Below are 15,770 nucleotides of genomic sequence, written 5' to 3'. Positions count from 1 at the left end.
AAGAGTAGAAATACCTTGCCAATGTCACACTCAGCTCACTGTTGGTCTAGGGGTTCTATAAACATTTATCTGAGGTTTATCATTTCAATGTAATCAAATGCAAGTATCATTGACAAAACCCACACCATTCCTTTACCAACCAGCATCTAAGTAGAGTCATTAATCAGGATTCCTCACTGAAGATATTGCTTGTGTTTTACTGTATATTTAAGGTCTAGTGTCTCTGTTTTGATTCACAGATGACATAACAAAACTGCTGGTACCCCCTGCTGCTATGCTGCTCTAGTTGGCTGACTGGATATGTACAGACTGACACGTCTAGCAACACCTCCATGTGTGCTTATGAGGTTAGTCCTGTTGTGAGGTAAAATACCTGTCAATCACTCTGTATTTTAATACAGGATTACATTCATTGTCAATCCCGAACAAACACACATACCTATCTGCCACGGACCTTCGAGGTAGCAAGGTGGTCAGTTAGCAGTGTGAAAGAGTTTTGATTTTTAGATTTTCTTTTTAACAGTACATTTTTTCCAGTTGCATACCAAAGACAACAGAAACATATTTTTTTATACTGTGAAATTGTGTCATTCTGCATATTGATAAGAAGAGGATTTGTAACAAAGAGACTATTCAATAATTGACTCAGAGAATTTTGTAAAGGTAAGCTATCAAACTTCTGTTTGACTACAGGTAAATGTACTTTTACATGGTGTCTTGAACAGGGCAGGACATCTTAAGACAAAAATACAATGTTGCAGTGATTCTAATTACCTGTAGTTGCAGTTCTCTCAATCAAGTATCCCCAGGTATGTTTCTTTACCGAATGAAGCACTTATCTGATTAAGATTTAAGAACAAATTTAAACAATTAACATGCATAAAACATTTACTTCAAAAATGTTTTGTATTAATATCCTGTATCGTATAGCATGAATTTGCAGCATGAAAACAGTTTCAAGAACTTGTATTGGTCCCATCCCTAGATGTTCCCCTGGTCAGCAGTGTTTTCTCTGGAGCCGAAGGTGCCTGGACAGCGTACGGCAGAAGAACTAGTCACCAACACTCTGATGCTGGAGCTGGGTGCCATGGTGAAGCGCACCGAACGTATCCGCCTGGAGAGGGTGACACAAGAGGGCCGGCGCCGACGCAGCTCCTCCTCTGCTGACTATAGATGGCTGGCCACTGCCCCCACCCACCAACCCTATGAGCTGACCCCCCGAGATCTGATAGAACTGCAGGACCTGTGTGCCAGGGTGCCACCATCTCAGTGTGGCCCTGTCATTGTCAGGTGGGACTTTGTACCTTATTAGTGTCAGAGAGGTATATGTACACTACACATCAAATCAAATTGTATTTGTCACATGCCCCAAATACAACAGTGAAACGCTTACTTACAAGCCCTAAACCAACAATGCAGTTAAGAAAAATAAGTGTTAAGAAAGTATTTAAAATAAACTGAAGTAAAAAAGAAAGAAAGAAAAGAAAGAAAGAAAAATAGAAAATAGCAAATAATTAAGGAGCAACAATAAAATAACAGTAGCGAGGCTATATACAGGTGGTACCGGTACAGAGTCAATGTGCGGGGGGGCATCGGTTAGTCGAGGTAATATGTACATGTAGGTAGAAGTATGAAGAAGTAACTATGCATAGATAATAGAGAGTAGCAGCAGCATAAAAATGGGGGTGGGGGGGTTCAATGCAAATAGTCTGGGTAGCCATTTGATTAGCTGTTCAGGAGTATTATCGCTTGGGGGTAGAAGCTGTTTAGAAGCCTTTTGGACCTAGACTTGGTGCTCCGGTACCACTTGCCGTGCGGCAGCAGAGAGAACCGTCTATTTTTAGGGCCTTCCTCTGACACCGCCTGGTATAGAGGTTCTGGATGGCAGGAAGCTTGGCCCCAGTGATGTACTGGGCTGTACGCACTACCCTATGTACTGCCTTGTGGTCGGAGGCCGAGCAGTTGCCATACCAGGCAGTGATACAACCAGTCTGGATGCATCTGTAGAACTTTTTGAGGATCTGAGGACCAATGCCAAATCTTTTCAGTCTTCTGAGGGGCAATTGGCGTTGTTGTGCCCTCTTCACGACTGTCTTGGTGTGTTAGTTTGTTAGTTTGTTGGTGATGTGGACACCAAGGAACTTGAAGCTCTCAACCTGCTCCACTACAGCCCCATTGATGAGAATGGGGACTTGCTCTGTCCTCCCTTTCCTGTAGTCCACAATCATCTCCATTGTCTTGATCACATTGAAGGAGAGGTGGTTAACCTGGTATCACACTGCCAGGTCTGACCTCCTCCCTATAGGCTGTCTCATCGTTGTCGGTGATCAGGCCTACCACTGTTGCGTCGTCTGCAAACTTGATGGTGTTGGAGTCGTGCTTGGCCATGCAGTCATGGGTGAACATGGAGTTCAGGAGGGGACTGAGCACGCACCCCTGAGGGGCCCCCGTGTTGAGGATCAGCGTGGCGGATGCGTTGTTACCTACCCTTACCACCTGGGGGCGGCCCGTCAGGAAGTCCAGAATCCAGTTGCAGAGGGAGGTGTTTAGTCCGAGGGTCCTTAGCTTAGTGATGAGCTTTGAGGTCACTATGGTGTTGAACACTGAGCTGTAGTCAATGAATAGCATTCTCACATAGGTGTTCCTTTTGTACAGGTGAGAAAGGGCAGTGTGGAGTGCAATAGAGATTGCATCATCTGTGGATCTATTGGGACAGTATGCAAAATGGAGTGGGTCTAGGGTTTCTGGGATAATGGTGTTGATGTGAGCCATGACCAGCCTTTCAAAGCACTTCATGTCTACAGACGTGAGTGCTACTGGTTGGTAGTCATTTAGGCAGGTTACCTTGGTGTTCTTGGGCACAGGGACTATGGTGGTCTGCTTGAAACATGTTGGTATTACAGACTCGGTCAGGAACAGGTTGAAAATGTCAGTGAAGACACTCCAGTTGGTACACGTCCTGGTAATCCGTCTGGCCCTGCGGCCTTGTGAATGTTGACCTGTTTAAAGGTCTTACTAACATCGGCTACGGAGAGCGTGATCACACAGTTGTCCGGAAAAGCTGATGCTCTCATGCATGCTTCAGTGTTGCTTGCCTCGAAGCGAGTATATAAGTTATTTAGCTCATCTGGTAGGCTTGTATCACTGGGCAGCTCATGGCTGTGCTTCCCTTTGTAGTTCGTAATTGTTTGCAAGCCCTGCCACATCCGACGAACATCGGAGTCGGTGTAGTACGATTCAATCTTAGTCCTGTAGACGCTTTGCCTGTTTGATGATTCATCGGAGGGCATAGCGGGATCAATGCCATACTTCTCAATGCCATGGGAAGAATTCCGGAACATATTCCAGTCTGTGCTAGAAAAACAGTCCTGTAGTTTAGCATCTGCGTCATTTGTCCACTTATCCTGAATGTCTCAGGTAGATAATGGAGATGGATTATTCATCATTCTCAACAGGTCCACCTTTATCTCTCTATCAACATCAAACAAACTCCTTTTTTACCTTTGTCCTCTACCCAGGTTCAGGAATCTGGTGACAAAGACCGAGACAGAAGTTTACGAGGTGGCTCGTCTGTTCCGCACTGTTCTACGTGACTGTGTGGAGGGAGAAGAGGAGGACGAGGAGATGAGGATGAGGTCAGCCGGCTGGGACAAACAACGCAGCAAGAGCCTCTCCTTTGTAACCTTCCGCTCCAAGTTCCGCCCCGCACCCTTCAGGGGCGGGGGCCTGGGCGGGTCGCGCGGCAACCTGCAGGAGGAGTCAAGCTGGTACGAGGAAGAGGAGCAGGAGGGAGCAGCGAATGTGGCGAGAGCGGCCAGGAAGGGGAGGAGCATGAGCATGCCTGATATCACCCCCATCGAACAGAGTGCACTTGGCTGAGAGGGAGGGACAACTGCTGATGTAAAAAGGGCTTTATAAAATACATCTGATTGATTGAGGAAGGGAGGAATGGGACAAAGAAAGGAATGTCGAGAAGTCAAATATGTCTCAAGATGAGACATGCAACATTGACAGCTCACACCTCAGCAGATTTCCACTTACTCTTTAGACAAAAAGATGCAGCTGTATCAAACATATACTAGAGTGGAAATGCAAGCTTAGCCAGCAGATGTATGCCATAATATTTCAAACATTGTTTTTATTGTGAATGACATTTTCTGAACGTGTTAAACACTTGAAATGCAAAATTAACTCGACTTTGAATGCATAAAATAAAACCTTAATTTTCAACAGATCCTTGATAATGAGTTATGATTGTTGTGATTGTTACTCTATAAGTTAATTCTATTAACCTTCTATAATACTCTTACTCAGTAAAGAATTGGAGTCCTTTGTACTTCCCCATAGTTATTTTTTAATATGCACTTATTTCCAATATATTAGCACTTTATACACTGTAGAAGTCAAGGCATTTGGCAAAAAAGGGAAGAAATAGGAGTGTTTTCTTATTAACAAAGTTCTGGTCGTTAAATAATGGCCTGTACATAACCGTCTGTCCTCAGAGATAGAGAGGAAGAGGACAGTCTCCAATAAAGCAGTAAGGTCCAAACTGACCAGCTGCAGAGAGGATTGATTGAGAAAGTCACTTCACTAGTGTACATTCAGCCCTTCATACCGAGTCAGAACCATCAACATGTCACCTATTAATAACAGCTGTTATAACCTGTTAATAAGGGTTTCTCTCAAGTGACAATACAAAGTAATGACATATGGTGCCATTTGAGACTCTTCCGATTCCCTATTTAGTGCACTACTTTTGTCCAGGGCCCATAAAGCTCTGATCAAAGTAGTGCACTGTATAGGAAGTGGCATTTGGGACACACAACAGGTAACAGTATTCAAAGTGACCCCAGCTGACTTGCTGGCAGGTAAAGCAGATCATCTAAACTGTTCATTCTGCAATAACAGTGTTATGTAACTTGTTAGAAAGTGTTTGGGTCGGACTCATCACATTGTGTTTATGATTGGATCTATGAAGGGAATGTCCTCTTCAGTTTAAACCACCTTTAACCCTCCTGTACTTCATAAAACAACAGCTCATACCACAGGTGTCTTGTCACATTTCTTTGAAATTGAAAGTACCCATTTGGCAAATAAGGAAGCTTGAAAGCTTGTAAGTCCCCCAACAAAACAAAAAATGTTTTCACTCATGCGTGGTGTGAATGATAGAGCGAGAAGTGCTTAAAGTCCCTCTCTTTAATAAGAGGATAATAATGAGGAACAAAAACTAGCATACATAATTACAATATGAGAAAGAAAACTCCAGTATTTTGTGTGCTCACAGACAGGAAGTTAATGAGTAAGCCCTTCCTGTCTTACCACCAATCAACACTACGAGGCATAAAATAAAATTAACCAAAAACCAAAACTAGTTTGCAGAATCAAACCATTAAATAGCAATTTTTGATTAAATGTTTTATGATGATTTAGTCTCTAAAGTAACAAAGAACAGAATGACAAGAATTCTGGTCATACTGTAAAGTGTTTCGATACCATATCCTTTTCATTACAGGTATTTCCTTAATCTCTGTGGGGGGAGAACTACTATAATTTGTTGGTCTGCTGGACCTCAAGTCCCAAACCATCCAATAACACTCCATTCCCACTGCCCCGGTGCTGTGGCAACCCCTCATCTCAGTCCAAGCTTTCCCATTGTCTTATTTCAGACAGCATGACCCCGCCTGAACTATTGCTCGACTACTGTTTTATAGGAGTGACACAACCTATCAGAAGAGACACTAGGAGTGGCACAACCTCAGACTTTCCCCCCTTCCTTCTCTTCTTCATGATTCCCTTCTTTCTCTGTCGTTTCTCCCTGCTCAGGCGAGGAAAACCACAAAGACGATGAAGAAGACGATGAGGACGAGGAAAATCTTGACCATAAGCCAGCGGTTGGAGGACACAGACTGGAAGTACTTTAGGATCTCTGTGTGAGCCATGTCCACGTTGAGCTGAGTGTCCTCCACGTTAGCATCAATCCTACAGGGGAGGACAGGAACAAACACATAGGGCTTTAGATAAAGATCTGGCAGTGCTCAAGCATCTCAAAGTTCCTCCTCTGTTCCCCCCCACGTCTCTCTCCCTCCCTCACCTCTGTACCGTCTCCTCCTGCTCCTTCACCATGTGCGCCAGCTGCTGGAAGATAGAACCCAGCTCTACGATGGTGCTCTCAATGTTCTGCATGGTGTCTGCACGGCTCTGGATGTATGAGTCCTGCACCACAGAGAAACAGCATTATAGTAACACTGACAGATACAATACAGGTGATAATAAAGTGTTTGTACCTGCTCATCAATGAGCTGGAGCTGTAGAGGGTTAGACTGGTTATCCATGTTGATGGCCACCTCACCCCCCATACTCCTGGACTCATCCTGCATCAACACTGAACTCTCTGGCAGAGGAGATGGTCAGTTGATAGAAAATAAAAGTTTGGTGATTGAAATTCCAAGAGACATTTGTGAAGTTATCTGGTGTAGGAATGAGAGGCTGAAGGTGAGATAAACATGGTGTTCTATCTTACTGAAGTTGTTGGCGAGGAGAGGAGAAGAAGAGGAGACAGGAGGCTGAGAGAACTGTTCTCTCCTGCTCTTCTGCTGCTTCAGGTTCTAGAGACAGCAAGGGTCAGAGTGTCATGTTTACTGTACATTTTTATTGTTTATTATCTACTTCACTTGCTTTGGCAATGTTAACATGTGTTTCCCACGCTAATAAATCCCTTCAATTAAATTGAAAAAGAACGAGAGAGAAAGAACGATAAACTCAACCTAGCATTATTAGAATTATTCAGGTTCAGTGGCAGAAAGTTCCAGGGGCTGGAAGTTCCAGTGAATCTTACCTCTGTTCTTACTTCTAGAACCGACTTGAAGTCATTGGACATGGATGCCAGTTTGGACTGCAACAAAACAAAAACCTGGTTATTAAAGCCTCAGGTTTCATATGGCTACATCCTTTTACTCATCCACATCAGTTACATAATGCAGTAGAGAGGCACTGGCAGTCAGACCTGCAGGGAGACGACGATGGTGTTGGAATGGGTCTGGATGTGTCTGCCGCTGGGAGCTCCACGTGAACGGATCAGATCCTGCAGCTGGGCTATCTGCTTGTTCAGGCTGTTAATGTCCTGAGAGGGGAATAGTGGGAGACATACAGAAGAGAGTCAAACGGGGCACAGAACGGTTACACATAGACTGCGCCCACTAAAACAGACATGTTTGCCTCTTGACTAGAGATTCCACCTGACTGACTGGTCATCATGTTTGCCATTTATAGTTAATGACGAGAGACAGCCGACTGTTTTTATGGTATCTGTGTCGACGCAAAAACAAAACAAAAAAATCTCACCTGCTTGATGATATAGGTTAACTCTTCAATCTCCACTGCCTTGTCATCAAATAGAGATTTTCTTTTAGCCACTAAAAAGGTCAAAACAGTCATATATCCAGAACTTTGACAAAACAAGTTACTCAAAATTGTTATTCATGAGAAATGTTAAAACATAAATATTGCTATATACTTACATATAGTTAGTTTCTCTAGTTTAGCAAACGTATTACTCAAGTCTTTTCCTATTCTCCTGGAGAGATTCAAAACAACAGGAGATTGGCATCAGTCATAGGCCAAAACATGAAAACAGTGAAAGGAATCTGCTAACGCATGTACATAGCTGCATGAAGGTGCAGGTACTTTACCCTGCACCTTAGAGACTTCTGCCCTATGTACATTGTCATGGAACACATACTGTTTTACCCACTTCATATGCATATACTGTATTCTAGTCAAGGCTCATCCGTCCATACACACCATTGTATGCATAAATATATATTTATATTCCGGAATCTGACCTTGGTCGTTCTGATATTTCTTCTTTTTGAGATTTGTGTGTTTTGTATTGTTAGGTATTACTGCACTGTTGGAGCTAGAAACATAAGCATTTCACGGGACCTGCCATAACATCTGCTAAATATGTGTATGCAACCAATACAATTTGATTTGTAAGATAACAGAAAAGAACAGCATTCCAAAGAGATCACACTGAGCTACAAAGTGATCAAAACACCATGGAGAAACTAACAGCAACAACTGGCTATATACTAAACTTCAAACCAGACACACAAGTGTCAGCGACACCTCTGAGAAAATGGGTTGTGCACTGTAAATGAGTTGGCTGGCTCTTTGGGTGATATTGGTGGCAGTGGCACTGGCAGTTGGACTCACTTGGCCATGAGGGTGAAGTCACTGCGTTGCTTGAGAGCACTGAGGGCAGGCTTGGTGGGCTGAACACCATTCTGCAGAACGAGAGAGAAGCATGAAAATAGTGATCATTGTTCCAGATTACATGAGGGAAAATGCATAAGAAACTATCATTTAGCTACTTCAACATCACTGCCCTTGGGTCTCCCATACCTACATACCTGTCTGGTCTGTAGGGATTTGCAAGCGGACTGAAACTCATTGGTGCGATCCCTGCACGTCATCCTGGTGCAGGTATATCACCAGGAAGGGTCTGAATGATCTTGGTAGTGTCCTGGAGACGGTCCGTGCTCCGTGGAAAGTCGCTACACCTCCTGACCTCAACTCCTAACAGCGAGGCGTCGATCCGTGTCCATTGATGTTCACATATACATAATCAATGTACACACATCTGTACTGATAGGAGGAACAGAAACTAATTAAAGTAAAGTGACATTTTGCTAGGTGGTCACCGATGCCCCGCGCTGCCTAAATAACTTAATTATCTAGTTAGATATTTACCAATACTACGTCTCGGTTTTATTTAGCAATTCAGCTTGCCCCCCCACATAATAGCTAGCTAGTAGCAAGTTAGCTAATGTTAGCATAGCCAACATTACCACTGAAACAGAAACAAATGTTACCAGACACTAGCATGACAGTAATACAATATCAAATTATTGCTAAGATTAGCTAGAAAAAAAACTGTTGTCATTTACATGTTCTTAGGCATTGAGCTATTTCGTTACTCCAAGCTAACGTTATTTAAAGAGTCGACTCCATCACAGCTGATGATGTTTTGCTAACCCTAGCGACGTGGCTTGAATGTTTTCTTTGAAGAACGAAAACTTCATCTCATAACCACTCAAATCAAACGAATATATCTAGTTTTACTCGATAAACGTTATAAAATTCAACTTACTATTCGCGAACTTCCACAAGACTTCACAGATATGTCGATGTTTTTAGCAAGCCGAGTCTGATGGAATGAAAGTTTGAATCCGGGTCATTTCCGGATGCTGACGTCATTGCCACGTCCACCACTGCTTGAGCCCCAGCCAAAATACACCACCAGATGTCGCCATATGTTATGTTTTGTAAACAGATATGTCAACTAATGCAGTATTCAAGCCAACTTGCTGTTTGTTATTGTTTCTTCTAGGTTTAAAGGCGGTTGACATACAATACATGTTGCGTTACTGCCACCGACTAGACTGGGGTATAAAATCCCTTATACCTGGCTTGGAAAAGGAAAATAAATAAATCATAAACAAATACCTTACCATCTAACCCACCCAATTCCACTACTTAAACCTATCTACTCCTACCTCAGGCCAAGGGCCTGGAAGAACGGGAAACCACAACTCTACACCCTGTAACTCTTCTGATATGAAATCTCGCACACCCAAATACTTCTCTGCAGGTGCCTCTACAACCTTTATTTTCTGTGACTTACATTTCATCCAATCTTACTGATGCGGCAGGTAGCCTAGTGTTTAGAGCGTTGGGCCAGTAACGAATGGTTGCTGGATCAAATCCCGAGCTGACAAGGTAAAAATCTGTTGTTCTGCCCCTGAACAAGGCAGTTAAAACTTCTTTAGGATCGGTGGGTCCCCCACCGGACGGTTGAGCTAACGCAGGCTAATGCGATTAGCATGAGGTTGTAAGTGTAACAGTAAAGCTTCCATCCCTCTCCTCACCCCAACCTGGGCTCGAACCAGAGACCCTCTCCCTCATGCTAATCCCATATGGGGAGAGGGTCTCTGGTTCGAGCCCAGGTAGGGGCGAGGAGAGGGATGGAAGCTATACTGTTACACTTACAACCTCATGCTAATCGCACGGCCTCCCACGAAGCATCGTTACCCATCGCTCCACAAAAGCCACGGCCCTTGCAGAGCAAGAGGAACAACTACTTCAATGTCTCAGAGCGAGTAACGTCACCGATTGAAATGCTATTAGCACTAGCTAACTAGCTAGCCATTTCACATCGGTTACATAAGTAATAATACAATTTCCCAGGACAGACATATCTGATATTGGCAGAAAGCTTAAATTCTTGTTCATCTAACTGCACAGTCAGATTTGGGTATGTCATTTTAGGTGAAAATTTGAGGGGCAGATCCTCCCCGGTAGGCAGTCATTGTAAATAATACTTTGCTCTTAACTAACTTGCCTAATTAAATAAGATTCCATTTTTTGTTGTTGTTAAATACATCACTAATTTCCCTATCCCTCTACTGGCATAGATCTACTACTCACACAACTCCTCTCAGGATCCCTCCCCTTTGACCCATCTTCCTCTACTTTCTTCAGGGTAGCCTAGTGGTTAGAGCGTTGGACTAGTAACCAGAAGTTTGCAAGTTCAGACCCCCGAGCTGACAAGGTACAAATCTGTCGTTCTGCCCCTGAACAGGCAGTTAACCCACTGTTCCTAGGCCGTCATTGAAAATAAGAATTTGTTCTTAACTCTCTTGCCTGGTTAAATAAAGGTAAAATAAAATAAAAAAAACACAACAAAAAAACTGCCTCAGCATACACTTCTGATCCCCAGCCCCATGGGCACCCCTACAATTAACACATACAGCTTCTTTCCCCAATAGAACACATTCCTTAGTCTCATGCCCTTCTACACACTTCTCACACCTAGGAACCTCCCCCCTACACACTAATGCCACATGCCCAGAAGCTTGACACTTGAAACAACATAGTGGATTCGGTACAAAAGCTCAGAGGATAACTGAAATATCCTAACATCACTTTGTGGGGCAAACACAAACAATTATCACAAGACCTCTTCGGGTTACCTTCACCAATTCCACAGCACCCAACTCCATTTTCACCCGCCTTGTAACCACATACAGTGCATTTGGAAAGTATTCAGACCCCTTGACTTCTTCCACATTTTGTTACGTTACAGCATTATTCTAAAATGTATTACATTATTTATTTTTCCTCACCAATCAACACACGGACAACGCAAGAACAGGTTTTTAGATTTTTTTACAAATGCATTAAATATTAAAAACCAAAATACATTATTTACGTAACTATTCAGACCCTTGCTATGAGACTCAAAATTGAGCTAAGGTACATCCTGTTTCCATTGATCATCCTTGAGATATTTCTACAACTTTGAGTCAGTCTGTGGTAAATTCAATTGATTGGACATGATTTGGAAAGGCACACACCTGTCTATATAAAGGTCCCACAGTTGACAGTGCATGTCAGAGCAAAAACAAAGCCAAAGAGCTCCCAGACAGGATTGTGTTGAGGCACAGAACTGGGAAAGGGTACCAAAAACTGTCTGCAGCATTGAAGGTCCTCAAGAACACAGTGGCCTCCATCATTCTTAAATGGAAGAAGTTTGGAACCACCAAAACACTTCCTAGAGCTGGCTGCCTGGCCAAACTGATCAATCGGGGGAGAAGGGCCATGGTCATGGAGGTGACCAAGAACCCGATTATCAGTCTGTGGAGATGGGAGAACCTTCCAGAAGGACAACCATCTCTGTAGCATTCCACCAATTAGGCCTTTATGATAGAGAGGCCAGACAGAAGCCACTCCTCAGTAAAAGGCATGACAGCCCACTTTGAGTTTGCCAAAAGGCATCTAAAGGAGAAACAAGATTCTCTGGTCTGATGAAACCAAGATTGAACTCCTTGGCCTGAATACCAAGCATCACATCTGGAGGAAACCTGACACCATCCCTACGGTAAAGCATGGTGTTGGCAGCATCATGCTGTGGAGATGTTTTTCAGAGGGTGGGACTGGGAGACCAGTCAGGATCGAGGAAAAGATGAATGGAGCAATGTACAGGGAGATCCTTGATGAAAACCTGCTGAAGATTGCCAACGACCTCAGACTGGGGCGAATGTTCACCTTCCAACATGACAACAACCCTAGGCACACAGCCAAGACAATGCAGGAGTGGCTTCAAGACAAGTCTCTGAATGTCCTTGAGTGGCCGAGCCAGAACCCGGACTTGAACCCATTCGAACATCTCTGGAGAGACCTGACAATAGCTGTGCAGTGACGCTCCCCATCCAACCTGACAGAGCTTTAGAGGATCTGCAGAGGAGAATGGGAGAAACTCCCCAAACACAGGTGTGCCAAGCTTGTAGTGTCATACCCATGAGGACTCAAGGCTGTAATCACTGCCAAAGGTGCTTCAACAAAGTACTGAGTAAAAGGGTCTGAAAACTTATGTAAATGTGATACCATTTTTAATTTTTTATAAATTAGCAAACATTTCTAAAAACCTGTTTTTGCTTTGTCATTATGGGTTATTGTGTGTAGATTGAGGGAAAACAACTATTTAATCCATTTTTGAATAAGCCTGTAACGAAACAAAATGTGGAATAAGTCAAGGGGTCTGAATACATACCAAATGTGCTGTATGGATCAGCCAAAAGGCAGGGATCCACTTTCTCAAACTCTCACTCCTACCATCACAGACTCATCTTTATCCTGACCATCTGTGCAAGCCTCGGACTTCGGGAACTTCAACACTCCTACCATCACAGACTCATCTTTATCCTGACCATCTGTGCAAGCCTCGGGCTTCGGGAACTTCAACACTCCTACCATCACAGACTCATCTTTATCCTGACCATCTGTGCAAGCCTCGGGCTTCGGGAACTTCAACACTCCTACCATCACAGACTCATCTTTATCCTGACCATCTGTGCAAGCCTCGGGCTTCGGGAACTTCAACACTCCTACCATCAGAGACTCATCTTTATCCTGACCATCTGTGCAAGCCTCGGGCTTCGGGAACTTCAACACTCCTACCATCACAGACTTATCTTTATCCTGACCATCTGTGCAAGCCTCGGGCTTCGGGAACTTCAACACTCCTACCATCACAGACTCATCTTTATCCTGACCATCTGTGCAAGCCTCGGGCTTCGGGAACTTCAACACTCCTACCATCACAGACTCATCTTTATCCTGACCATCTGTGCAAGCCTCGGGCTTTGGGAACTTCCACACACCTGCCATCTTGGATAATTCACTTCGAGAACTTCAGTACACCTGCCATCTTGGATAATTCACTTCGAGAACTTCAGTACACCTGCCACCTTGGATAATTCACCCTCATTCACTTCTGTTTCTCCTCCAGATGTAGATCCGGCGTATGGCTTGCTCTGCTTACACTTTCCTCCATTCTTCTTCGACAAACCATCTCCCTTTTCCCACCATCTTCAACCAACTCAAGCTCACCTTCTACCTCCCTCACTCTCTCCCTCTTTGACTCTTTTTCCCCTCCATTCCTCCTCCGTTTTCCAAGTATGTCTCTTTATGATAATATTGCACTTTTACTAACATATCTCCTTCTTGCCCTCAAGGGACTAGGCTGTATTCATTTGAAACCTGCTTCATACAGGAAAACATTTCAGTAATTGAAAATGAAATGTTATGAACAAGTTAAATGTAACACTAAGGTGAAAGGAAAGATATGAAGATAGTGTGGCCCTTACAGAGTATAGTGAAGATAACAGTGAATACCAAACTCCAGAATGTGAGAGGGGAAGGGAGGGAGACAAACAGAGGGAAGGCGATATAGCTACACAGATGAATACAGGTAGGGAGATAACATACAGGACTTGCTCAGATCTCATTCTATACCTACTGGCTCCCACATCTTTACCTCAACAAGAACTGGCATGTTCAGACCACAACTATGTCCTCACCTATCTTCTCCCCTGCACCTCTCCTATACCCTCTCCTCTCCTCTCTTTCCCTATAACCTAGACTCTCCGCACACCTCAACCCTTTCTGTGATAAAAGCCTATGTTCTCTGATAATGTAGGGGAAAAAACAAAACAATATCTGTGCATTTGAGTACATTAATATTGTAAATACATTTTACAATATCACCCTACTAGAATCTGTAATTCATCTTCTATTGGCTTCTATTGGCTTTTATGTTCTCTAAAATGATTTTTTTTTTTAAATGAGTCAAAGCAGCACAGCGATGCATGTTTCCGTAACAGATAACACTGATTGTATTTTCTTTTGTTCACCAAAGTCACAGGGGTCTTAAAACATCATTCATCTTCCTGTCAGAGAGACATGGTTGGCCATAGTCAACACACAGAACATACACACATTGTAGGCCTACAATGACATGCACTCTCTCTCCCTCTCCCACACACAGATACCATCTAACAACACACACAGTTCAGATACCGTCAACTACCTGCTTCAACACAGCTGCTGCTACAAAAGCAGAGGAAAACAAGCCTGAAGTTTATCATTAGAAAAATATAGCACTACTCCACACAGAGAAAATGGGAAAAATACAGGAAACCACTTTCACAGAGAGAGACAAAGAAAGAGACAAAGAGAGAGGGGGGTGAAATAGGGAGTGAAGGATAGAGAGAGAGAGAGAGAGAAAGAGAAAGAGAGAGAGAGAGGAGAGAGAGTGAGAGAAGACAGAGAGAGAGGGGGGTAGTGAAGGATAGAGAGAGAGAGCAAAAGTAATGTCTTCTCATTATTTGTTGATTTCAAAAAAGCTTTTGACTCAATTTGGTATGAGAGTCTGCTATACAAATTGATGGAAAGCGGTGTTGAGGGAGAAATATACAACATTATACATCACATACATTTCTTTCCACAGGGCCATGGGGTGAGACAGGGATGCAGCTTAAGCCCCACCCTCTTCAACATATATATCAACAAATTGGCGAGAGCACTAAAACAGTCTGCAGCACCCAGCCTCACCCTACTAGAATCTGAAGTCAAATGACTACTGTTTGCTGATGATCTGGTGCTTCTGTCCCCAACCGAGAGCCTACAGCAGCACCTAGATCTTTTGCACAGATTCTGTCAGACCTGGGCCCTGACAGCAAACCTCAGTAAGACAAAAATAATGGTGTTCCAAAAATGGTCCAGTTACCAGGACCACAAATAAAAATTCCATCTAGACACCATTGCCCTAGAGAACAAAAAACACTATACATATCTGGGCCTAAACAGGTAACTTCCAAAAAGCTCTGAACGATCTGATAGACAAGGCGAGAAAAGTCCCCTAAGCAAGCCCCACAGAGCCCCAGGACAGCAACAAAATTAGACCCAACCAAATCATGAGAAAAAGAAAATGACTTAACACTGTCATGACGTTGCCCTCTTTGGGTACAGCAAGCCCCATCCTCCTCTCCCTGCCTCCCCCTTTCCTCCTTCAACTAGGCTGCTGTGGTCAGAGAGAGGTCGTAAATTCCTGAGGATCTCCTCATGGCCACACACTATGGAGATAGAGTAAAGTTTCATAGAGAACAAAGGAATTTCTTTCACCTCACAGATCTTGAGGTCCGAACAACATTTACGTTCCGGAGAAGGTATAAATTATCGGTGAAGAATCCAGCTATGAACTGGTCCGTTTGTTACAACTTGGGGAAGCTCATGGGAGACGGTGTGGCCACATTACCATAACGCTGTTTATATAATAGCCTCAGATATGAGGTTTACATCTAATTGTTGTATAAGATGAATGAGTGAGTATGATACTGTTTGTACAATTGTGTAATATGATTTTGGAC

General features: G+C 43.4%; 2 protein-coding genes across 3 annotated transcripts; one reads left to right on the top strand and one right to left on the bottom strand.

The window, feature by feature from the left end:
• The first annotated feature begins 311 nt into the window (after window positions 1-311).
• On the top strand, window positions 312-5,045 carry LOC110504678 (protein RD3). The gene is made up of 3 exons (XM_090220258.1): window positions 312-663; window positions 986-1,290; window positions 3,519-5,045. Exons 2-3 carry the CDS (start codon window positions 986-988, stop codon window positions 3,877-3,879), a joined length of 666 nt encoding a protein of 221 aa, XP_090076384.1. The 5' UTR covers window positions 312-663; the 3' UTR covers window positions 3,880-5,045.
• Window positions 4,331-9,293, bottom strand: LOC110504670 (syntaxin-5). 2 transcript variants are annotated; one of them, XR_016491804.1, is made up of 11 exons: window positions 9,152-9,265; window positions 8,412-8,646; window positions 8,215-8,285; window positions 7,518-7,573; window positions 7,342-7,412; window positions 7,004-7,120; window positions 6,836-6,892; window positions 6,521-6,605; window positions 6,289-6,391; window positions 6,092-6,213; window positions 4,331-5,979 (listed from the first exon to the last, which is right to left on the bottom strand). XR_016491804.1 is itself a non-coding variant. In XM_021583441.3 (11 exons), the coding sequence occupies exons 2-11, from the start codon at window positions 8,472-8,474 to the stop codon at window positions 5,820-5,822; spliced, it is 909 nt and encodes a 302-aa protein (XP_021439116.1). In that variant the 5' UTR covers window positions 8,475-8,646; window positions 9,152-9,293; the 3' UTR covers window positions 4,331-5,819. The 2 variants fall into 2 exon arrangements, 1 of the variants encoding a protein (XP_021439116.1); XM_021583441.3 differs by having other exon boundaries at window positions 6,285-6,391; window positions 9,152-9,293.
• Between the last annotated feature and the right edge of the window lie 6,477 nt (window positions 9,294-15,770).

Source organism: Oncorhynchus mykiss, chromosome 25 (assembly GCF_057628025.1).
Source record: "Oncorhynchus mykiss isolate SJ-2025 chromosome 25, ASM5762802v1, whole genome shotgun sequence".
NCBI classification, from domain to species: domain Eukaryota; kingdom Metazoa; phylum Chordata; class Actinopteri; order Salmoniformes; family Salmonidae; genus Oncorhynchus; species Oncorhynchus mykiss.
Note: the sequence above shows the minus strand (reverse complement) of the source record. Positions and strands in the feature narration are given on the sequence as shown.

Bases quoted from the DNA above. Each gene is read 5' to 3' on its own strand.
- LOC110504670 (XM_021583441.3), bottom strand. From the start codon at position 8,474: ATGACGTGCAGGGATCGCACCAATGAGTTTCAGTCCGCTTGCAAATCC. The intron at 7,121-7,341 runs GTGAGATTTTTT...TTCCCCTCTCAG, and splicing joins TAACCTATATCATCAAGCAG to GACATTAACAGCCTGAACAA. The intron at 6,392-6,520 runs GTAAGATAGAAC...CTCCTCTGCCAG, and splicing joins TCTCCTCGCCAACAACTTCA to AGAGTTCAGTGTTGATGCAG.
- LOC110504678 (XM_090220258.1), top strand. From the start codon at position 986: ATGTTCCCCTGGTCAGCAGTGTTTTCTCTGGAGCCGAAGGTGCCTGGA. The intron at 1,291-3,518 runs GTGGGACTTTGT...TCCTCTACCCAG, and splicing joins TGTGGCCCTGTCATTGTCAG to GTTCAGGAATCTGGTGACAA.